Genomic DNA, 25319 nt, shown 5'->3' with positions numbered 1-25319 from the left:
TTTCCAAGGAAAGAAGGGATTCACTTCCAGACGGAACGAGCTCACGCACTGCAGTGTGTGGTCCAAGCCAATGGCTCACGACGGTGGTGCGAAAGTAGGTTTTACATCTGGTATGTGATTTACACGCCGTTTAACAGAAAAGTAACTTTATCTGTTTTTTTGTAATTAAAGGAAGTAATGTTACAATCAATAATTCTTTCAGCTCTGCTTTGGTAAATGAATGTCTGTCTTTTGTTTTTAAATCACAAAGTGAACATTGCTATAGAAATGTAAAATGGTACTATTTCATTTTAATCTATTTAATTTTCCATTCTTGAATTACATAATGGAGTTAAAACATTGAATAGAATTAATAGAATGAGTGTTTAATTAAGCAATAATGAGTTTCTAAATGGATACTCAAAGAAACTGGCTTATAGTTTATGAAAGAATCAGATAATGGTCTTAACAAAGACTGTCATAATTGTGTTGAGTACTTTTTTAAAGATTTCTTTCTCTGAAGTATCTAGGAGTAGATTTAACACAAACTAGTTCCTTGATTAGACGCTACTTACTGTGCTTTCACAGTAAATTCTAAATGCCATTTTCTGGCTCAGCGGGCTCCACCCACCTCTGCAACCCAAGGTCAAACCCTTCTCCTTGGCCCCACCACGCTCCACTCCTACCCTCCTGTTCTACAAAGGGCAAGGAGGACTCCTCCCCCTGCCTGCCCTCTGCTCCTGCTGTTCCAGATGCCAGGAGTGCTCTTTCCCCTTCCACCTCCTAACTCCTCCTCTCCTTCCAGTTCTTTTTCTTTGGTACTGGGGATCGAACCCAGGATGTTGCACTTGCTAGACAAGCGCTTTGCCACGGAGCCACATCCCAACCCCGCCTTCCAGTTCTCAGGAAATCCTTCCGTGATGTCCCACCTCAAGCTCCATCATGTACCTCCCCCTACCACACTGCTACAGACTGCCCCCAAAACTGGGTGGCTTCTTCGTACGCAGTTACTATAATTTCATGATGATATGTTTATTATATATTTTCCCGCTTATAACATCTATGAGAAAATATACCATGCCTGATTTGTTTACTAGTGTATCCCTAGATGAGTAGTTAGAGGATGGATGTATAGAGGAATGGACACTGAATGGTAATATATAGTGGATGGATGGATGGATAGATGGATGCTGAATGGTAATATACAGAGGATGGATGTATAGAGGAATGGACACTGAATGGTAATATATAGTGGATGGATGGATGGATGGATGGATGGATGGATGCTGAATGGTAATATACAGAGGATGGATGGATAGATAGGTGGGTGGATGATGAATAATTTGATGGATAAGTGGATGCATGGATGGATAAGTGGATTGATAATGATTCCATGGACGGTGGATGGATGAATAATAATTAGATGGATGAGTGGATGCATACATAGATGGATGAATGGGTAGAGGATGGATGGATAGATAATGATTCTACAGAGGATGAATGAGTAAATGAAGGATGGATGGATGGATGGATGGGTGGGTGGGTGGATGGGTGGATGATGGATGGTGGATGGATGATGGGAAGGATGAATAGATGCTGAATGGCAATATACAGAGGATGGATGGATAGATGGATGGAAGGATGAGGAATAATTCGATGGATAAGTAGGTACATGGATGGATAATGATTGCATGGAGGGTGGGTGAATGGATGAGTAATAATTGGATGGATGAGTATATACCTACATAGGTGGGTGGATGGATGGATGGATGGATGGGTGGGTGACGATTCTACATAGGATGTATGGGTGGGTGGGCGAGTCATTGGATGATAGATGAATGGATTGTTGGATGGATAGGTAGATATTAACATGGATGAATGAGTAAGTGCATGGAGAAGTGAGTGGACAGATGGGTGGTGGGGACATGAACCATAAATGGGTAGATGACAAGTAAATATGGCTGCTGACCCCTCCCTGTCTCTAAGGACCCAGGGGGACAACAATACACACTTCTGTGCATTCTGAGAGCGTCATCACCTTCCCATTAGACTTGGGTTCATTTGCTCACACACAAAGCTAGTGTTCTGTGCCAAGCCCTTTAGAAGGTATTGCAGGCATAGCAGATCTCATGGCTGGGTGTCGTTTAGACGTGGACTGCATATGAGTTTTATTTATTCATTCATTCACCAGATCTTCAGACCCAGTTGTGGGCTAGGCACTGTGCTACGTGCTAAAGGTCAGCGCTGACTTACCTACCAAGCACCATCGATTAACAGAGTGACAGCCCCCTAAAATCAGAAAGAAGAGAAGAGCATATGAAAATGTGACTTTCAAAGTCAAATTTTAATTTCCTGACATCATAAAACTGTATTTGGGGGGGGGCAGTCCTGGGCCTTGGACTCAGGGCCTGAGCACTGTCCCTGGCTTCTTCTTGCTCAAGGCTAGCACTCTGCCACCTGAGCCACAGCACCACTTCTGGCCGTTTTCTGTATATGTGGTGCTGGGGAATCGAACCCAGGGCCTCATGTATACGAGGCAAGCACTCTTGCCACTAGGCCATATGCCCAGCCCATAAAACTGTATTTTTAAAGCCCATGAAAATGTATTATGGTAGGAGGGGCCAATGAACGCCAAGTGCCTTGAGGCCACAAAAGCCATCCTGCAGGCTCTGCTGGAGACAGGAGAGGTCCTGCAGGAGAGGGCCTTCTGGAACATTCAGTCAGTGACTCCGCCCTCCTGTACGGCTGATCCCCCCACCTCCTCTCAGCCCTGTGCTCCCACTTCTTATAGCTAAGATCATCCGTTCCTCCAGCAGCTCTCCAGGGGCCCTCTCTGCACCCTGCGAGTGGGTGGGGATAAAGCAGCCAGAAAGCCACAGCCTCCTCCAGCCACCGCCGTACAGAGTCGTCCTCTCAGCAATGGGACACGCACGGCCTCCGTGGGGAGCTGGGGTGGGCCCGAGCGACAGAACTGGCTGAAAGCAAGTATTTCTAGAATCCAAGAGACTTGGGTCTGACCTTTAGTTCATTACAAGACTCTGGACCAGGGGTCTCCCTCACTTTCTTCTCTGTGCCATCTTCTCCATCTGCAAACCGAAGGGGTTACAGAGCACCTGTCTCCAAGGCCCCTCCTGGACACAGGGAAGGCAGAAGTAATGGAGCGCAGCACCGCGCCCTGCCCAGCCCTGCCCAGATGTACTGCAGGCCCCTGTCCATCCATGATGACAGGCACGGACATCTGCTTGCCATCCTCTGAATTGGGTTTGTCCTGTTTCCTATTCCTAGAATGCACATTAGAATTATCTGAACAGAAAAATCCAACTGAATTGAAACAGGACCCGGGGATTTTTTTTTAAGCTCCATAGGCGATTCTACTGTGCAAGCAAACAGGAATGAGAACTAGAAGTTGAGTTTTCCAGCTCAGAAATTGCAAGCTTTTGACGGGAGGGACAGAGAGGACACCCGTAGACGTTCCTTCTCCAATAATCAGAGAAACCAGATCAGAATAGTCACCCCTGGAGCCGTTTCTGTGCGGCAGCACCGTGAGCCTCCTCCCTTTCCCAGAGATTTCCACCCTGGCACACCAGACAAACAACTCATCCAGGTTTGCTGAGGTTTGATAGACAAATTAGTTCCTTCCCCGCCCCATCCCTTCCCCCAAGGCCCCAAGATTGAAGCTCGTGATTAATGGTTTGGAAGTCAATTAATCTCTGGCTGCTTTTGAAACCTCGTTTCTCAAATTACTCCTTTTGGAACGCAAGGTCTTTCTGACATCATCTTTACATTCCTGTTGTTACTAATTGAAATTCCAAGGTATTTCTTCTTGCTGTCAGTTTGTTGATGCTAACCTGTTTATAAAATATTTGCAAACAGATTACTGTTCACCCATAGTGTGTCAGAGGTAAGCACTTGAACAATACTTTATGCTTCCAGCTCAAAGGAAACGTGCTAATGATTGCTCATGAAATTCTCTGTCCATGGGAGAGCTAATTTTTCATCCATTGATTGATTTCACCACACCTACTTGCAACAAGTATTTGAGATGTAGTACAATAAAAACACAGGTACAAGAAGGCTCTGGCCCATTGATCTCTGTTTCCCTAGCAAATGGGCTTTCAGCCATGTGAGTTGGAGGCCAAGAGCTGAGAGGGATGAAATCGGTTTTCTTCTTCATGAGGAGGAAGGCAGGCACCTCCAGCCCCAGCCCTTGCTTTATAAACCCCCACTCTCTGATTAGCTGATCATCTGGCATCTGGCTGTAAAAACATAAGCAGTGGCTCAGAGCCACCAATGGCTCCCTCCTGCAGACTTCTGGGGACCCATGGCTCCACCCTCCCCTTGAGTCTTGCGGCTGTGGGCATTCACATAGGCAAAGGGAGAACGCACACAAGAGGAGACAGGCAGTTGTCTTAACCCTCTCTCCTCAGCCTGGCTGGCAACATTCTGCCCCGGGTATGCCCAGGGAGACTCGTTAGTCTGGTGGCTTCACCTAAGTCCAAGGAAAGCTGAGGAGTGGAGTTGGCTGTGGATGTCACAACCCTCCTGGGCTGCTAGTTACTAAGTTAGATGCTATGTGTAATGGACCCAATGACATGCATACAGAAAGAGCTCTAGAAATAGTCTCTGGTCTATGTTTGGGCTTTTTGTTTAATAGTGGCAGCCAGGTCCTGTTACGCACTCCTGTAATCCTACCTACTCAGGAAGCTGAGATCTGCAGATTTCATTTCAAAACCAGCCCAGAGGAAAGTCTAAGACTCTTACCTCCAATTAACCAGAAAAAAATGGCCAGAAGTGGAAGTATAGCTCAAGTGGTAGAGCTCCAGCCTTGAGTGAAACGACTCAAGGACAGCACCCAGCCCCTGAGTTCAAGCCCCAGGACGAACACACACACACACACACACACACATACACACACAGTAGTGACCACTGGTTTCTGCCTCATGTGCAGTTTCAAGCAACGGTGGAGGAAGGAGCCGTGGGAGTTATCGTGAACTTGACCGTGGAGGACAAGGACGACCCCACCACAGGCGCGTGGAGGGCCGCTTACACCATCATCAACGGGAACCCCGGGCAGAGCTTTGAAATCCACACCAACCCGCAGACCAACGAGGGGATGCTGTCAGTGGTCAAGGTGAGTCCGCAGGGCTCCAGGAAGCTCCCCCCCCACACACACACACAGAATCCTACACCTCCTCCTCCTCTTGGGATTCACGAAGACATAAGCCACGCCACTACACACCGCAAAACACCTTTGCCTCACAGCTTAAAGTTAGCTGCGACTTTCAGAAAACTCAACTTGCGTTCCGAAAAGGATCCTCACTAGAGTCACTCATGAACTAGCGACAGGTAGGCAGCGGTGATTTAAAGATCTGTGCTGAGTTGCTTAGTAATGTTTCCTGGCAGAATCCCCATTGTGCTCTAACACCAGACGTGGAGTCGTTCTCGATGGGAGAGTCCCAGTGAGCTGGGCTGGGCCCTCGCTCCAGCTGGCTGCCAGGGGGCACGAGCGAGGGGTGCCAAGTCCTCAGCCAGTGTTAATAATGCAGAAGTGCCAGGAGAAAGGGAGGGACCTGCCCACACAAGGGGTGGTGCTGGGGAGGGGTAGGGGTCACATAGCTCATTTATCTGGTTCCACCAGAGACCCAGGGCCGCCCCACAATGTGTTTTCTTCCCCGGTGGATGACACTCTTTGCCAAACTCAAAGCAAGCCGGAAAGGTGTCTGTAGTCTCTGTAACTGAGGACCACGGGGTCCTTGCGGGCACCCCCCGAAGGGCCCTGGGCCCAGCAGCAGTTAGCTTTCCCAAGCCTCGGCCGCCTCTACTTCGGGGGAACCCGTCCTTAGCCATCTCATGCACACCTGTGTACACACACACACACACACACACACGCCCTCTCCAGCATGTGAATGCATGTGTACATGCCTAACATACAAATGCGTGCACACACATACACACGCCCTCTCCAGCATGTGAGTGCATGTGTACACACCTAACATACAAATGCGCACACACGGACGTAGAACAAGCGTACGGGCGCATGCAAAATGCACACGCGCGTTACCTAACGCGTGCACGCGTGCCACATTTCCAGCGGGCGCCGGGGTCTGACCCGACCCGCTCTGCTCGGTCCGGCCTGGGCCCTGTCTTCTCGTGGCGCATGCGCGTCCTGGCCACTGTCTTCTCGTGGCGCATTCGTGTCCTGACACCGTCTGCCCTTCGTGGCGCATGCGCGTCCTGGCCACTGTCAACTCGTGGCGCATGCGCATCCTGACACCCCGTCCGCCCTTCGTGGCGCACGCGCATCCTGGCCCCCGATTTCTTGTGGCGCATGCGCGTCTTGGCCCCTGTCTTTTCATAGCACATGCGCATCCTGGCCCCTGTCTTTTCGTGGCGCACGCGCATCCTGGCCCCTGATTTCTTGTGGCGCATGCGCGTCCTGGCCCCTGTCTTTTCGTGGCGCACGCGCATCCTGGCCCCTGTCTTTTCGTGGCGCACGCGCATCCTGGCCCCTGTCTTTTCATAGCACATGCGCATCCTGGCCCCTGTCTTTTCGTGGCGCACGCGCATCCTGGCCCCTGTCTTTTCATAGCACATGCGCATCCTGGCCCCTGTCTTTTCGTGGCGCACGCGCATCCTGACGCCCCTGTCCCCACCCCCCCGCCCCCAGCCCCTGGACTACGAGATCTCGGCCTTCCACACCTTGCTGATCAAAGTGGAGAACGAGGAGCCGCTGGTCCCCGACGTCTCCTACGGCCCCAGCTCCACGGCGACCGTCCACATCACCGTCCTCGACGTCAACGAGGGTCCCGTCTTCTACCCGGACCCCATGCTGGTGACCAAGCTGGAGAACACCTCCGTGGGCAGCGTGCTGCTCACGGTGAACGCCACGGACCCCGACTCGCTGCAGCACCAGACCATCAGGTGGGGGGGGGGGGGGGGACGGGGGCGGGGGACGGGCGAGGCCTGGGGGGGCAGGGGGGCCAGGGCGAGGCCTGGGGGGTGAGGGCGAGGCCAGGGGGGGGCGAGGAGGGGGCCAGGGCGAGGTCTGGGGGGGTGGGAGAGAGGGGGTGGGCCAGGGCGAGGCCTGGGGGGGTTGAGGGAGAGGAGGGTGGGCCAGGGCGAGGCCTGGGGGTGGGGGGAGACTGCGAGGGGCCCACGGCCAGGGTGAGGCCTGGGCGGCTCCCAGCGCGATGCTCTTGGGGCTGCGTTGTCACCTAGGGGGGTGGGTGACCACAACATGCGCTCATGGGCTGGTGGTTTCTGGATAAACTGAGGTCCAAATGCATAGCGTGTCACCCTCAATGGCAGCTACCTACCTTCCTCTTCCAAGAGCAGAGGTGCAGTGTGCCAATAATCCAGCAGGAGGTTAATCCCTTGGAACCACCGCGGCTCCCTCTTCCGGTTTGAAATCATCTGAAATGTGACATCATCTCCACTTGACGGTGGAGCAGGGTTACAGCGAGGAAGCCCTTCCCCCAAATGGATCTGAAATGCGGATGAACTAGATGAGGATAGAGAATAATAGCAAGGCCTATGGTGCCATACATCGAAGGTCACCACTCTTCCCTTTCTCTCTCCCTCTCCCCACCAACTCGGCTCCCTGCTCAGCATCCGGCAAAGAAAAGATGCAATTGAAACGTCAAAGCTTTTCTTACACACATAGCTGGGAAAACCTGTCGCCTAGCAGGTGACCAGGTAGTTGGACAGACTTAGGACGTCTTTAAGGGAGTATCACTACCTGTTTTTTGCTGGTTAATTGGAGATAAGAGTCTCATGAATTTGTCTACACACCCACACCCACACACACCCCCACACACACACAAAATAAGCCACAGGAAAGTGTGAGGCCCTGAGTTCAAGCCCCAATACTGGCACCAAAGGGCTTGGGGGGGGGGGGTGGCTACTGGAAGGTTCTGTGGATGCCATACATTGTGCGGGCATAGCTGGGAAAATACAACAGCCAAGGAACCAGACACCCGTATGTACTCCTTTCTCAGCCTGGCACCGTCTGGACCTACCCACCAGCTCCTCTCTACCCTTCCATCCCTTTCCTCTTCCCCCACCCACCTTCCTCCACCCAGGGCACCTGCCCACCCCAGCCAGCCCCCCTGGTTCGGATCTCTGGGAAGGCAGCACTGTCCGGTGGAGCTGTGGTTGGGGGGGTCTAGGGAGCAGAGGCTCACGAATGACGCGTCTGTAGCCTCGGGCCTGGCGCACCGAGCTGCGGGTTTGTCGGGGAAGCAGGGCTGCTGGGGTGGGGGGGGGGCAGGCCAGGACGTTTCTCTGTTCATCCCGCTTGACTCCGCCGCGTCCTCACACAGATCCCGCGACCTTGCGAGCGGTGCCCTCACCGCTGCTGCTCTAATGACTCTGCAGGGAGCAGCCTGTGGACCAGGGAGGAACTTCACTCTGGGAACTCTTTATTTTTATCTCAAGGAGAACTGTGAACATAGCCCTCCAGTCACACACAGCACTCGGGGTGTCCCCATCTTGGGGTGTCCCCATCTTGGGGTGAGCCCTTGTGTCTTTGTGCCCCTCTCCATTTATCTGTTTCTCCAGGCATATCTTCTGCTTGGTCCTTTCTCCCTGCCTCCCTCTCTGTCTCCCTCTTCATCCTCGGTCTCCACCACTGGTTCTCTCATCCTCTCTCTTCTTCTCTCTGTTTATGTCTCCACTTCTACTCTTCCTCCCTTTGCTTTGACTCCTCTCCCTTCTCTTCTTCCTCTTCCTCAAGACAGGAGTCAGGCAGGTTAAAAGTCCATGTTAGCTGCTCTTTTGCCAGTCCAGTGGACATCAGTGGTCCAGTAATGGGTGAATCTCTTGTTTAGGGCATGTATCTTATCTTTACTACAAAGTGGAGAAAGTTCCGGAGGTAACTTTTGAAAAGCCAGTTATAAACAAAGAAGGAAATAAAATATTGCTGGTCACTTCCCTGCCCCTTCCTCTAGCCCTCCAGGAGATCCCTTTGGACAGAGTGGATTGGGCTTCTTCCATCACGTGTTCCCTGTCTCGGAACCTGCCATTTTTACCTTCCACTATGTGGCAAACAGCTGTCCATGTTAGGACATAATCCACTGTTTTTCATCTCTGAATAACATGCAGGTATTCCGTTACAGGGATCTACTCATTTGTTTTTTTGCATTTCCTGATTGAATACTTAACACTGTGTCTAATTGTCTGCAGTTTTTAAAGATAGTAGGCCTGCCTGTAGCTACATTACTTAGTGCATCATTAATTTTCTGAAGATAAGTCTCTGAAAAGACTCCTCTGGAGCAAATGTATTGATATTGTGAATGCTTTCTGAGATATACAGAAATCCTTGGCTTTTATATCCGAGCAGTCAAATTTATCTGTTTTTTTTCCTTATGATTTCTAAATTGGTATCAATTGGTATCACATAGATATTGACATGTCCCAGCACGGAGCTGGCTGTCAGACCCATCTGCCCTCTAAATCCTGGGACTCTCCCAAGCTCTCCTGGAGAGCTGACCCATGCGGTGAAGCTGTTGGCTGATTGATGGCAGAGAGGGCAGCTGGCTGGTGACGTACTAACGTGGGAATTTACGGCCGTGTTTGCTCAGTTCTTCTCTGTGGTGCAGTCACCCTAGGGGCGCTGGCCTTTCCACCGGCCCCGATTCATGTAGTGGATGCAGCCAGCAGCTAAGACATCTGAGCAGCCTGGTAGGGCCCACCCCGCTGTCTCTATAATCAGGGATTCTGTGCAAGCACCCCAGTAGCAATTCCTATTCTAAACATTTCTCAGACAGAAGCCATCCTGTCCAGACTGTGGCAAACAATTTCACAGCAGCGACTTTGCCTACACGTTGAATATATAAGATCTGTGCGGAGGAAAAATATTGCCCCTACCCACGTAAAATTACATATACAGCTCAACATTTCTTCTTTCTTGGGGGAGGGGAGGAGCCATTTATGCTGGGAGTCTTGCAAGTGTATATCAAACACTATGTCTGCAGCAAGTAAGTTTGGCTGAATACCGCAGGAAAATTCAATGTGATATCAGTTCAGAAACGACAGGAGTGTGGGTTTTCTTCACCTGAAACAAAGCCAGAGCAGGTGTGGCAGGCTAGGACAGGATGGCAACCTTCAGGGAAGTCAGGAGCCCGCGGGCCCATTGTTGACCAGTCTCCCGCCGCCGCTTCAAGGCTGGGCCCTCTTCCTCATGATCTGTGGTGGTTGCTACAGCTCCAGACTCCAACCTTCGTGTCTGTATTCCAGACAGCCGGATGGGAAAGCGGGGGAAGGGAGAAGGATACTTCCTGTCTTTTCCATTTAAATCTCATTAGCCAAAATTGGTCATGTGACCACACCCACCTACAAGAGATGGGAATATGGTCGCAAGACTAGATTGCCGTGAAGGAGCTTCTAAAACTGCAGTTCTTTACTAAGGAGCCTTGGACATTGGTTGGTGACTAGCAGATTCGGCCATGTGGACGGAACCTTCCAATTCCATACAAAAACTACAGGATGAAGGCTGGAGGAGCGACCCAAGTGGTAAAAGTGCTTGCCTAGCAAGTACAAGGCCTTGAGCTCAATCAGAAGTACCAAAAAGTAATGATAACATGGGACAGAATTAGTATTCATCATCATCCCATACTGTAACAAAATGCCGGGGATAATCAACTTGAAGAAATAAAAGGTTCCAGAGGTTCAGTCCCAGAGTTTGCAGCCCATGATCGAGTTGGCATGTTGTTTGGGCCACCAAGGCATTGTGGAGAGGGGACCTCAGAACAGAGTGTCCACCCCAGTGCAGCCAGGAAGCAAAGACAAGGAAGTGGGCGGGACAGCTCCCCGTTGGCCCTGGGAGGCCACACCTCCTATGACCTAACTTCCTCCCAGGAGGCCTCCTCTCTCCCAAGGCCCCATCACTTCCCAGTAGCATCATGGCCTGAAGAGCAAGCCTTTAATAGACACATGGACTTGGGGGAGAGTTATCCCACCTGTAGCATCTAATATACATTAGAACTTTGCATAATTAAGACAGCAGGTGACTATGTTGCTAGATGACACTGCACTTCCTCAAGAAACAGGGATTACAGTCATGAGCCTCCATTGCCAGGTTCACCGGCCTTCAAACAGCCCAAGCCCAGCAGTGGGCCTGGCCTAAACACAAGAACTCAACACAGGTTAGAGGCACTGGGTTAGGGGAATCTGCAAACAAACATTTTTGTGCATGAGCAGACATAGGCTATTCTTTTTTTTTTTTTTAATTTTCAAACACTGATTAAGTTCTACCAGGCATGAAGACATTTGTGAATGGCTTTGTTTTCAATGGGTCCCAGGCAGGGTCAACCCCAGGAGGGGGGTGGGAGTGGAGCACAGGTCCTTACTGTCCCTTCCAGGCCCAGGGAGTTCCATGAAAGAGCCATTTCCATCCAGCAAGCCTTCATCGGAAGTCATGGTCCAAATGGAGCCTATTCTCTGAACACAGCGTATCTGAATGAGATCCAAATTAGCCCTCTGTCCCTTTGAAAACCACACTGCTTTGTCCTGATTTCTTTGGTGCTGTGTCTTTTTCGCGTTATTTCCTCACCTCTCTCCCTTCAGACCTAGATACATTTTAGATTTCTGCATCCAAACTAGAAGAGAATGCAACGTGGAATGATGAAAATTCCACCCCCAGAAGAGTATTTCAGTGCCCAATTTCGGCTTTTGCAGGTCTTCTCGCCTCTCATCAGGCCCTTTTCTTCAACACCTTGTTTCATCTAATACTGAACACTTTTAAGGAAAATCACACACACACACACACACACACACACACACACACACAGAGAGATGTGAAAATCACCACTGGCTGGCAGAGGGATATTTTATTCTGCACTTCTAAGACTTTGGGAAAGAGAAGGAGACAGTCAGCTTGCCATTCTCAGAAACAAAGGAGACCAAAACGTGGGTAGGCTAGCCATTTATGAAGAAGAAAGAGGGCTTTGAAACCCCACACACAAAAAAACACATTTCAAGACCAGATTTAAGCATTTCATTTGAGGTGCCTCCCACCTTTTAAATTTTAATCACCAGCTAAAGGCTAAATAATAACATTTCTACCTGGGGAAATTAAGAAGCGCGTCTTCATCTATTAAAATATATTATTGATGCTTTATCTTAATTAAATGTGGTGACTGACCCCAATAATCGGATTAGGGGAGAGGTCGGGGCGGGGGGGTTGTTGTTTTTTTAATGAGTTAAGCTATTTCTTTCTGGAGTCAACAAAGACAAAGCTTGAAATATAAATGAGCTGTTTACAGTGGTGCCTTTGTACTTTTTAATTAAAGTGATGTCCTTCCATTGGAAGTTATAGTGGCAATACATTTTATTGCCTCTCTGCTATGGAATTTTTAATTATTTATGTAAATGTATTAGCACAACCAGCCCTTCTTTTCAGTGGTCAGATATTTTTTCCCCTTATGAAAGTACCAGTGGGAAACAGGCCTTATGAATTACACAAATGAATATTTTTTTTTTTTTTTTTTTTTTTTTTTTTTTTTTTGGCCAGTCCTGGGCCTTGGACTCAGGGCCTGAGCACTGTCCCTGGCTTCTTCCCGCTCAAGGCTAGCACTCTGCCACTTGAGCCACAGCGCCGCTTCTGGCCGTTTTTCTGTATATGTGGTGCTGGGGAATCGAACCTAGGGCCTCGTGTATCCGAGGCAGGCACTCTTGCCACTAGGCTATATCCCCAGCCCTATTTTTTTTAAGTTTGACATCATCATTGTCTAAAAATAGAAGGTTGTTGCTCTTTTTCATAATGACCTACAGACAACAGCCTTCACTGTTCGCTTCAGTTACAGATAGCCATGTGGATAAGCTGTGGACAGGTTATTTTACAAATCAGTCAGCTTCTTAGCATCATCTGTCCACATACGTTCTTACGCATTTGCCCTGTTACAGACTTTCCTGGTTGAAAACATATCTTCAGATTGACTGGATTTGAATATAATCACAATGGTCCTTGACAGCCAGAGAAATTAATTCTCAGAACCAATTTAGAAAGTGTTCACACATGTTAACATTGTTTCTTGCTGGATATTTTCGAAGTTGTTGGATCTATTTAGTTTTCCTTTCACTTGGGTGAAGGCGTTTGAACTAGAAGAAGGTTGTTACCTACACAGTGAGATAGGAAGGCCAGGACCTGCAGGAGTGTGGGAAGAAGAACCTGGGACCAGCTGCCAATCACACTAGCCAGCCAATGAACACACAGGATCTTGAAAGGGGCTAACCCCAGCTGTGCCCCTCCTCCCAGGAATGACCCTGTAGGCTGTCATGTGGCCCAGCCAGGAACTTCTCCCAGAATGCTTTGCAGACAACTCTGAGCCGCAGTCCTCTCTCTGCTGTTTAATGGCAGGCTGGCTCTCCTTGTGTGTTCTAATGGCACTGTCTGGACCCTCTGCTCCTACTCTTACCTCAGGTCTCCGGCCGATGCCATTAGAACGCACAAGGAGAGCCAGAGGAGGAGCAGAGGATCCCCAAAATGGCTGGCTCAGGGACGGGGATGCAGAGCAGGTGCAGGTGACCTGGGTATCGGAGAGGTCCAGGCTGGAGACAAAAATCTGCCATCAGCATCCAGGTGGAATGTGAGTCCCCTGGAAAGCTGAGTGAGGGTAGACAGGACAGGAGGCCGACAGTCGGCTTGCTGTTACTGCTGCAAGTGCGTGAGGCAGACCATCTCAGAACGAGAAAAGGGCTACTAAGGAGACAGTGCAGCTGGAGCCAGCCTGGACAGAAAGCTAACAAGAGGGGCTGGGAATATGGCCTAGTGGTAAAGTGTTCACCTTGTCTACATGAAGCCCTGGGTTCGATTCCTCAGCACCACATATATAGAAAAAGCCAGAAGTGGAGCTGTGGTTCAAGTGGTAGAGCGCTAGCCTTGAGCAAAAAGAAGCCAGGGACAGTGCTCAGGCCCTGAGTTCAAGCCCCAGGACTGGCAAAAAAAAAAAAAAGAAAAGAAAAGCTAGCAAGATTTCGTTTCAGTCTGTGAGGCAGGTATGATGCTGTGCGCCTGTCGTCAGCTACTCAGGAGGCTGTTCCTAGGAGCATCGTTGCCTGAGGCCAGGCCTCTGCAAAGGCGTGAGGACTTGCCCAAAAAAAAAAAATAGGGAGAAGAAAGGCTGGGCACGCGTGACAGAATGTCTGCCATACAAGCTAAGGCCCCTGAGTTCAAATCCCAGCACTAACAAAATAAAAGGAAGAAAATGGGGGGAGTGGCGGGGGCTTAAATGCAGGGGCTTTTCGGGCACATTCCCGACCCAAAATCTAGCACTTGGATAAACCATGACGGCCTCCCTTGTAGCATTACCAGCTGGGCTTGAAATGAAAGGAGAAATCCCTGATAACAACTCGGTAAAGGAAATCTAGAGTGCAGCCCGCGTGCGGTGGTGATGTCTGCAGTCCCGGCTGCTCCGGGGGCAGATAGTGGGAGGAGCACAGCTCAAGAGCAGCCCAGGCAAAACGATGAGGAGACACCCCATCAGAAAAGCTGTGTGTGGTGGCGAGTGTAGGAGGACCACAGTGTTAGCACAAGTGTAAGCACAATGCTCTATTCAAAAAAATAACAGGAGCAAGAAGGCCGGGCACGTTGCTCACACGGTAGAGCAATAACGTTTTAAGTCATCAGGGTCAAAGGTCAGCACCACGACCGAAATGTGGAACAGGATGAGCTAGAAGAGGCCTCCGTGAGAAGTAGGCAAATGTGCCTGCTAGAAGTCTGCGAGCGGATCCTGTCTTCACAGCTGGGGGGGGGGGGTCCCTGGGAGCTGGGGTCCAGCGGTTCGTGAGAGAAGGAGACAGCATTCAAATGCAGATGTGTGTGTGCCATGGAACTTCCGCCGGGCACAGGGCTCCAAGTGACGCCCGGGGCCCCCAGCACAGGCACCAGGAGAAAATGCAGGGCCCCGGCCCCGCGCCCCGAGCCCAGCGCTGGCGAGCCCGCAGCGGGAGCTCCGGAAGGCGTCTCCGCACCGGCGCACGCGGGCCAGGCACTCCGGGCTCCCGACAGAAGGCTGCGGCTGGAGGTCGCCATCTCGTACCCCAGGGGCCCTGGCTCCGCGCTGGCCAGGACCTCCGCACAGCCGGTGCCGGCCTGTGTGCGCGGGGCCCGCCCCCCCACCCCAGCCCCCCCCCCTCCCCGCTCCTGCCGCCACCACCCCGCGGTGGACGCGAGCCACGCCTGCCGCGCCAGGCAGAGACACAGGAAAATTAATTTAATTTGATGAGTGAATTACAAATGAGTGATTTCCAAAGTTCATGTTTACCAGACATTAGACTACAGTGAATCCTATTCAGGAACTAATAATACCGCTTTGCCAAGGCTCGAAACACAACGATTTCCATCAGGGTCTGACTTTAATAAACAGAACAAATGAAAGCTAATTAAACATCTTCACTTAATTATTACTTAAAGCTCTTCCTGGTTTGCACCTCCCCTTGGGCTTCAGAGGCGAGAGGGGGTGCCTCTCCCTGGTCATCACCCCAGCATCCCTAGATGGGCCTCAGCACCCCTACACGGGCCTCAACACCCCGGGACAAGCCTCAGCACCTCTGGATGGGCCTCGGCACCCATACACAGGCCTCACCACCCCTGGACGGGCCTCGGCACCCATACACAGGCCTCAGCACCCCTGGACGGGCCTCGGCACCCATACACAGGCCTCACCACCCCTGGACGGGCCTCGGCACCCATACACAGGCCTCACCACCCCTGGACGGGCCTCGGCACCCATACACAGGCCTCACCACCCCTGGACGGGCCTCGGCACCCATACACAGGCCTCAGCACCCCTGGACGGGCCTCGGCACCCATACACAGGCCTCACCACCCCTGGACGGGCCTCGGCACCCCCTGGATGGGTCTTGGCACCCCTGGACGGGCCTCAGCACCCCTGGACGGGCCTCGCCACCCATACACGGGCCTCGGCACCCCCGGACGGGCCTCAGCACCCCTGGACAGAACACGGCACCCCTACGCAGGCCTCGGCACCCCTGGACGGGCCTTGGCACCCCTGGACGAGTCTCGCCACCCCTGGACGGGCCTCGCCACCCATACACGGGCCTCGGCACCCCTGGACAAGCCTCGGCACCCCTGGACGGGCCTCGGCACCCCTGGACGGGCCTCGGCACCCCTGGACGGGCCTCGGCACCCCTGGACGAGTCTCGCCACCCCTGGACGGGCCTCGCCACCCATACACGGGCCTCGGCACCCCTGGACAAGCCTCGACACCCCTGGACGGGCCTCGGCACCCCTGGACGGGCCTCGGCACCCCTGGACGGAACTCGGCACCCCTGGACGGGCCTCGGCACCCCTGGACGGAACTTGGCACCCCTGGACGGGCCTTGGCACCCCTGGACGGAACTCGGCACCCCTGGACGGGCCTCGGCACCCCTGGACGGGCCTCGGCACCCATACACGGGCCTCGGCACCCCTGGACGGGCCTCGACACCCCTGGACGGGCCTCGGCACCCCTGGACGGGCCTCGGTACCCCCTGGACGGGCCTCGCGTGGCACTGTCCTGGTCACTGTGGCGCCGTGCCTCTGTCTCCACAAATGAACGTGGCACGCAGATGGAACCCGAGCCTGTCCTCTTTTTTTTTTTTCATTTGCCCAACTTCCTTCACTCAACAGGATGTTTTGGGGGCTCCTCCCATGGGGCCTTCACCGCGATCTCTTAAGAGCAGAGGTAACCAATTACGCTCGCTCCAGCCCCTGTTCCCAATGAGCTCGAGGCTTGCTTTTAGCAAATGAAGGATTCGCACAAAACCGCCTGAGTCTCACTGTCTTTGGAAGACTGTGGTGGTTTTCATTCCGTGGCTGACTCCCTCCCACCTGGGTTGACCACGTGGCAATGTCAGAAACAGCTGCGATGGGCAGGGCTCGGCTGTCGGAAGCATAGGAGTCAAGCAGAGCCTTTCCCTCTGGGAAACAGTAGGTGAACAACTAAAAGGATTGCTCCAAATCGACAAGTGCTACACAATGACTGGAAGATGTCTGAGAAGTGGTCTAGAAGGAAAAGCAGTCTTGAAGGACAAACATCTGGGCAGGGGAATGGAAGAGCGTAGGGAGTTCAGGAAAGTGTCCACGTTTCTCTCCTCTGCAGGTTTTTCCACAGCAGTCTTACAATTCCCTTTGTCCGTTCTTTAAACGCTAAGGTGCAGTACATCCTCACTGTATAAAAGCTAATAAACACAGCTCAGTATAGAGGAACCAATTAGAGCTGACCTGTAGCCCCACCACCCAGACCCGGGCCACTATTAGATTCCACGCTGCGAGTTCCACAGGCAGAGCCATGTGTTTTGTTTTATTTTGGTGTAATTAAACAGGCCATGGAAACTGCTATGAGCATCCTGGGGAGCTGAGTTGTGTTTATTTTTTTTTTCAGAGCTACTAATTTTTGATTAACAAGAATGAGTGTAACATTCAAGAGGAATGTAATTACACCTTCCTCCCCATCTCCACCAAGCAGCACTGTTTCCCCCAGGAAGAGCCGAGTCAGGACTCTAAGGACACATGGCTCTGAGCTGGGGGAATGAAAAGGACGTTTCTCATGTCACCGCCAAGACAGGTGTGCTATTGCGCCAACAGGGAGGCCCCTCGGCTGCGGGTTAGAGACCGCGGCAGCCAGGCTGGATAATAACTCACTTTGTCATTATTTAATTCCGTGGTGGCTGCGGCTACTGATCTAGAACAGAAAGCTTCAGTCCCCAAAGAGACGCGAGACTCCGTGTCAGGATGCTTCCCGCAGGGAAAGGCAGAGGGCAGCCGCTGGGCCATTGGGGGCGGGGGGGCACGAAGAAGCCCGACAGTGGATGTCCTGCGCCTGGTCCACCTCTCTGGGGTTCTGAGGAGGGCTGGCGGAGGCTGTGCTGGGGATTGAACTTAGGGCCTTGCCCTGGCTCCGCAGGCCCTCTTACCACTTGAACCAGGCCTTCAGCCCCCTTTTGCATTAGGTCCATTCAGCGTAAAGTCTCAGATTGATGCCTGGGCTGCCGTCCTGTGTGAGTTTTGTAGCAGCTGCACGCTGCTGTTTTGTAGCAGAGCTATCGGGTGAGGTGGGCTTTCCTGAGCTTCATTTTGCCAGGGCTAGCCTTGAACTGTGGTCCCCTGATCTCTGGCCTCCCCTGTTGCTGGGATTACAGGCTTGAACCCACATGGGGGGCTCTGGTGCGTGTCGTTTCCTAATGGCATGCTGCGCGCTTTCTTCATCGACTCCTTTGGTCCGTGGTGTCCTTGGGCCGCACTCCGTGTGTGGTCACGGAGGCCGTGAGCAGCGTCCCACACATGGCTGTCCGCCATGCCGCTGGCGGGCGGGACCTTTGCCCTGTGGGAGGCTGAAGGTACATGTATCTAAGGTGGAACTGGAACGTCGCCGTCGGCGCGTGGCGTCCCCGGCACTTGGCAGTCGTCGCTGTCCCCTTGGCCTTGCTAGGGCAGCTCACCGAGTGCCCTGCCCCGTCCCTTGGCCCTGTCCTGTCCTGTCCTGTCCTGCCCTGCCCTTGGCCCCGTGAGCGGCCACCGCGCGGTCCGCTTCAGCACCATGGTCAGTTCACGTCCGCCGCCCGGCCCTGACCCGAGGTGGGGTGCTCCGCCCCGAGCTCTGCCTTTGCCAGAGGGGCTTTCTCAGCACCCTCAAGCTCCCACGCCCAGCCTGGGCTGCTGGCTGCCCCACGAGCGCCCTGGGTCTCACGGCCCCTCACCAGGGCCGTGGGACTTCGGGTAGGTTGCTCGGGCAACCAGAGCACGCTCTGTGCTAGCCACGACTGTAATGCTTGGAAAATCACCCCAGCCGTGGCCAGTCCTGGAAACCCTCCTTCCCCACCCCCGGCCAGCCCTGCTGGGGCCCGGCTACCCCGCCCTGGACATCACTCCGCACGCAGCCTCATTGGAGGTCCAGGCCCACTGCATGGTTGCCATGTCGAGGGAGAGAGCTGGGAGGGCCTTAGGGGAGTGTGGCCAGGCCCCAAAGTGTCATCGTCACTTCCTTCCACACGCCTGAGTGCCGGCTCCTGTGGAGGAAGCTGACAGCTGCGGCTTCCTGGGTCTAGGAGGGAAATGGGGCTGTCCCTGACCTTGAATGTTTCACGTCCCTGACCTTGAGTGCCCCAGTCCCCTACCAAGCCCAGGATGCTGGAGGGCGAAAGCCAGGGGCCCTGAGTCTCTTGCCAGGGGTTTGTTCTCCCCCTCCTGCCTTCCCTTGGGCTGAGCCCTAAGAATGAGCTCTAGCACGGGGGGTGTGGGGGGGGGGAAGCTTGAGAGGACTGCGAACAGAACGGCAGCCATCCTCGCTTGTGCTACTTGCTGCGTAAGAACACCCCACGGTTGGGTGAGCCAGGGCTAGTGGGGGAGCCCGGCCTACACCTCCCTAAACCGCTCCTTGAGAGCCCCCTTCTCCTGGGCCCCGAGGCCAAAGCCCGGAGGCGCTTTCTTGGTTGGGTGACTCCTGTCTGAGCAGAGCTACATACTTGAAACAAAACAAAGTGAAACAAAAAAGAACCCATTTTGTCAAACTGTACCTTTAAAACACAGGCACAGCACAGGAAGTATAAATTGGTAGCAGTTTCTGAGAGACCTGTTGCATTATGTATTAACTTTCTGCAAACAGTTCTTCCATACCAGTAATTCCACTCAGAGGAATTTATCTGGAAGAAATCATCAGAAACAGTGTCAAAAACTTACGTCCTTAGGAAACAGAGATTTATGTGCAGAGCTGCACTCTGAAGGCTTATTTATGATAGCAAAATGTTAGAAAACTCTCCATGTCCGACAACAGGAAACTGCCTCGGTAAAAGATATAAAGCAGCCAGTGAGGGACTAATATGTACTGGTGAAAAGCAAGTTTTGCAAGAAGTTTTCAGCTGAAGGGAATTGTTCCTGATAGTCACTGAAGTGGAGAACTCGGGAATCCCAGCTGGCGAGCCGTGCCATGAAAGGAAAGGACCTTGAATAAAATCACCCAGTTTTTCTAGGTGTCAGTGGCTCACACCTGTCATCCTAGCTACTCAGGAGGCTGAGATCTGAGGATCATGGTTCAAAGCTAGCCCAGGCAGGAAAGTCCATGAGACTCTTATCTCTAACCACCAAAAACGCTGGAAGTGGAGCTATGGCTCAAGTGGTAGAGCAGCACCCTTGAGCAAAGAAAACAAGGAGCCAGGCACCAGTGGCTCACACCTGTCATCCTAGCTACTCAGGAGGCTGAGATCTGAGGGTTGAGGTTCAAAAGAAAAGTACATGGGACTCTTATCTCCAGTAAACTACTCAGAAAAAAGCCAGAAGTGGTGCTGTGGCTTGGTAGAGCCCTAGCCTTGAGCACAAAGAGGCCCAGGGACAGTGCCCAGGTCCTGAGTTCAAGCCCCAATACTGGCATACATAAACATGCACGCACATACTCTCTCTCTCTCTCTCTCTCTCTCTCTCTCTCTCTCTCTCTCCAAATTAGAGTGGCTCTCGGGCTCCTGAAGCTGTAGTTTCCTATTTGATAGGAAGGATAAAACTGCCAAGAGACAAGTTAAGGGACAGACAGAGATGCATTTGTGGTATTTTCTCAGAAGTGAGATTTCAAAATGGTTTCAAGTGGACAGGTCATAAAGACAAGAGAGAGAAGATGAACAAAAACTAATAATAGTTTTCCCTGAAGGTACAGTAAAATACAGGTCCACCCTCGCCTTGATGCCAGAATGCCAGCCCTGGGCTGGTCCGGCCTGTCCCTTGTACCAAGCCAACTACAGCCTGCCTGCCTTCCGAAGCAACGTTTGGGGGGCCCTGGGAAGTGCGCGGTGTGGGTTCAGCCGGCCACACCCACCTGGGAGCAGGGCCACTCCAGCACCCGCCAGGGAACAGGGAACGCTCTGAGACACCATCCCCAGCCCGGCAGGCAGGGCCCCCCCTCCGCCTTCGCGGTTCTCCCCTCTCAGAACTGAGGTGGAGCTCCATTAGAAAATCGCTTGAAAGCCACTAAGGCTTGTTTGTCACCGGATCGAACTCCATAATGTTATCATCATAGGGGGGAAATATCTCCCAAGGTTCCATTGGAGTTTTTCTCTATTAACTTAGTAATAAAGGTCCCGTTTCAGGAAGATCGTTTCAGCGTGGGTGCGTTCGTGCGTCCGCCACGGGCCAGAGCCCGCCCTCCCTGGGCTCGGTGGGGGACTTGGCGGAAGCTTGTAGGAACTTGTAGAATTTTCTGATGTCATCTGAGAGCAAATCATTTCATTTCGATGAATTTTTCTATGAAGCTGAAACCCACCTTTCACGGAGCACGCGTTCATGTGTGTTAACTAGCTTTCAAAAATACATGCTTTCCTGAAAAAAAAACAGCATGGCAGTTCCCCGCCCCCCAAAAAAAAATCTAAAAATAGAACTTCCGTACAATCCAGCAAATGCAGCATCAGTCAGCCACAAAGAAGGGTGGGTGAAATTATGTCACCAAGGGAAATGGATGAGACCGGAGATGACCAGGTGGAGATAAAACAGGCTCAGAAGGACAAAGGTCACCCTTTCTCTCATATGCAGACGCTTAACCCCGGAAGATAAACATCCATAAACACACACACACACACACACAAGATCCTCCGTACAAAGGGAAGGGACTTGTTTGTAATTGTGCAGCTGTTTTTTGAGGAGAAGACAAGAGACCAGTACTGGGTAAAGAATACAGAAGTACATTACGCCCGGGTGTTAAGATGGCATCACTGAACTCAATGAAAACCTCTCCGGTCTGAAGACACACAGCGACTCAGGACGCTCAGGAGAGAAGGCCAGTGGCTTCTAGAAGCAGGAGAAGGCAAGGCCACAGATTACGCCCTAAGGCTTCCAAAAGGACCACACTCAGAACTGTTAAGATAATAAATTCAACTTGTGTTAGGCCTTTAGGCCGTTAGGCTCCTGCTACGACACTAAGCCCCGTCTATTCCAAGCAGCCCTCTGATCTGTTCCACCCACCCGGCTTTCCTCCCCGCACTCTACCCAGAGCCCACCTCACGAGGGTTCAGGCCCTCGTGATCCTGACGCCACCACCCAGAGTTCCCGCCGGGGCCTGACACCCAGCGAGCGCCCGGTAAACACGTATTTCATTGCCTGGAGAGCTGGTGCCGGGTTGCTCCCCACGGTGAGACTCTTAAAACACATTCGTCACCAGGCCCATTTATATTTGTCCAGAGCGAGTCACGCATGATGGGAGGAGAAAGAAATGACTAATTTCATTGTTGCCCTGAAGAAGTCAACATCCTGTGTGCGCACTTTATCATTCTGTATAACCCAGCCCGAGTGCTCACTCTGCGTTCCACGCCTGCCATGGGCGTCAGACATATGCAAAGTTTATGTGACCTCACTTCCTGACCTTCCGGGGTGTTTTTCCCTCAGTTCATTCTGTCCACCTCTCTCTAGTTGTCTGGAGCCATAGAACAATCGGAGATCTCCGAGCAGCATTATCCGTGCTTCGAGTCCTGATGACTCTGAATAGCACAGTGCCAATGGCCTGTCTTTAGACCGCTGGAATCCACTCAGAGCGGGTCTTCCTGCGGCAGTGTTGCCCCCACCAGGTGACATTTGGCAACATCTAGAATATTTAGACGGAAGTCTACTGGTGTCTAGTTGACAGCGGTCAGGGTTGTTGTGAACTCTGCTATAATATGTACACAGCCACTCTGCAACCAAGAATTGCGAGCCCTGCCAGACCCCAGTGGCTCACGCCTGTAATGCCAGCTACTCAGGAGGCTGAGATCTGAGGATCATCATTTGAAGCCAGCCCGGGCATGAACGTCAGTCAGTCAGTCAGTCTTCCCATCGACTAACCAGCAAAAAGCCAGAAGTGGAGCTGTGGCTCAAGTGGTAAAGCATCAGCCTTGAATGAAAAAGCTCACAGATGGCACCCAGGCCCCGAGTTCAAGACCTAGGAGTGGGGGGCGGGGGAAGAACTGGCTTTAAAAAAGAAAAAAATCCCCTTGAAGCAGGCTTCTGAAGCAAGACAGTCCCCGCGAGCGCAGGTGTGTGTTGATGATGGGGGGGGTGCGGAGCCCTCCAGCAGTCCCCACTCCTGAGTGTCCAGCAGGGAGGGCCCCAGAAGGGTCGATCGTGTGCTGCCGCGCACCTCCGTCACCAGTGCTGTTGATGACGGGTTCTCAACTGCCAGTAGAGGAGATGGTTTGAAAGCCTCCAGAACAGTCTGGAGAAACCAGAGCCCATAGGACTGTCACAGAGTCTAGGAGAGAGCTGGGAAGAGGCCGCCACCGGCGCCCGGGGCTCTGCCTGTTGGCTCCCCGGCTGCTCCAGTGAGGAGTGAGCTCTGGCCACGCCTGCCTGTCTTCATCCTGGTGGAGGAAAAGCCCCGACCCTTGGCTCTTCACGAGACTTTTGCCGACTGCCTTTTCCCAGTTCCCCGGTGTTCTTAAGAGAAAAGGCAGGCACAGCCAGCTCCGCCCTCCCACCCATTTCTCCGCCTCATTTGTGATCTCAGGTAATTGATATTTGCTGAGCAAGGACTTTGCTGCTAGGATGGGAATGGTCTGCGGTGCGGCTGAGAGGGAGTTTTATTGCTACCATTTGGTGCATTTCTTCACCCATTCGTGCATGCCTTTGTGCATAATGCCCCCTCCTCGTTCCACAAAACAGATGAAATGGAGCTTTATTGCCGAGTTCACGCTGGCATAAATATTAAATTCTGTGCAGTAATCACTTGGGCTCCAGCTATAGTTAGTGTGGAGTTACTGATGGCGAATGCAAAGCTTCCTTTCCCATCAGAAGTGAACACCCTCTCCTCTCCGCTGCGGCTTGAGTGATGCTCCTTTGCAGCTGCTTTGGGCACCCAGCGCCATCTCCTTTCTCCTTGCTGACCTTGCAGCGTCTGGACGTTTCCAAGCAGGCCCAGGGGAGCAGCGAGCGCGGAGCTGGAAGCCCAGCCCGAGGCTCTGCACGGCCAGGCCCAGACGTGTCCCCTCCCCAGCACATCTGTCATCGTCGTCCAGCGCGTCTCCTGCTCCTGTCCTGGGTCTGAGGTGGACTTCTAACCCCCCCACCCCCCCAGGGCTGGATACAGGCACCAGAAATGAACTCTGGGAATGCAGCCTCAAAGCAAGGCACCTTGGGAGGCAAGGTGGAGGAGACAGGTGGCAAGTCGGTGCCACACGGTGGGGCTGGGTGACCCCAGTGCCCCCGGCCGCAGGGTCAGTCCAGGGCAGGGGTCAGAGTGTCTGTGATGGCCACAGTGGGGTCAGGCTGACGGCCCAGGCTGACGCGGCAGGAGGACTGGGGGTGAAGAATCGCCGTGACGGGTGGGAGAAAGACGTGTCTGCTTGCAGGCGTGCCGTTGCTTTCCTGCCACGCGTGGTGGATGTTGTTGAATTCCCCCCGCCCCCGGCACATGCAATTTGCCTCTCACATCATCTTCCAGATACAATCTTCCATTCTGCGGAGTGCATTTTGTTCTCCGTGAGGCTGGGAACGCTGGGACTTGCCTTCTTTCATTTTCTAATAGGCTTTACTTCTCATTTTTTTAGAGCAGAAGTGAACAGGGCATTCCGAGATTTCCCACAAGCCCCCGGTCCCTGCACAGGCGCAGTGCCCTCCGGTGGAGGGGGGCCTCGGTCACCACGGGCGAGCCCGCATCGGGACGGGAGGGACGTGCCCGTCACCGGAGCCCGCGGGGCCCCCTGGGGGCCCCGCTGCAGCCGTCCGTCCTCTAGGTTTGGCCAAACACACGTGGCCGACATTACATTCTCATAGCAAACCCGCCGCTCACCTCCCACCACCACGCTCTGTCCCCCGATCCATCCCGGCGTGCGGTGGCCGCCAGCCCCCCCCAACCTCCCCCCCAACCTCCCCTCCCCACCCCCGCAGAGGAAAAGGCAAGGACGTGAGTGCAGTTACCGTCCGCCCGTCACAATCGCCCGGGGCTCCTCCCGCCATGGGGCCGCGCGTCCACTCGGTTCTCGGGGCGCTCCTGGGGCCGCGCGTCCGCTCGGTTCTCGGGGCGCTCCTGGGGCCGCGGTCCGCTCGGTTCTCGGGGCGCTCCTGGGGCCGCGCCTCCGCTCGGTTCTCGGGGCGCTCCTGGGGCCACGCGTCCGCTCGGTTCTCGGGGCGCTCCTGGGGCCGCGCGTCCGCTCGGTTCTCGGGGCGCTCCTTCCAGGTCTGAGCCCGTGGATTGGGTGCGAACTGGGCGGCATTTTGCTTTAAAAAAAAAAAAGTTTTCTCACAGAAAGCTTCCCGTGCACATAGCGGCGGGAGCGTTCTCCTCATCGTTCCGTCGCTGCAGACGGCACCCCTGTTCTCCTCATCGTGTTCCGTCGCTGCAGACGGCACCCCTGTTCTCCTCATCGTGTTCCGTCGCTGCAGACGGCACCCCTGT

At 53.2% G+C, this 25319-nt stretch overlaps 1 protein-coding gene across 1 annotated transcript in view; it reads left to right on the top strand.

Annotated features, from left to right (window-relative positions):
- Positions 1-25319, top strand: part of Cdh13 (cadherin 13) — a 661187-nt gene that overhangs the window by 610987 nt on the left and 24881 nt on the right. The window contains exons 9-10 of the mRNA XM_048355041.1: positions 4928-5110; positions 6647-6900. Coding sequence (XP_048210998.1) covers positions 4928-5110; positions 6647-6900 — 437 coding nt within the window. The remainder of the gene's footprint in view (positions 1-4927; positions 5111-6646; positions 6901-25319) is intronic.

The sequence above is a fragment of the Perognathus longimembris genome, chromosome 10 (genome assembly GCF_023159225.1).
Source record: "Perognathus longimembris pacificus isolate PPM17 chromosome 10, ASM2315922v1, whole genome shotgun sequence".
Taxonomy (NCBI): domain Eukaryota; kingdom Metazoa; phylum Chordata; class Mammalia; order Rodentia; family Heteromyidae; genus Perognathus; species Perognathus longimembris.
Note: the sequence above shows the minus strand (reverse complement) of the source record. Positions and strands in the feature narration are given on the sequence as shown.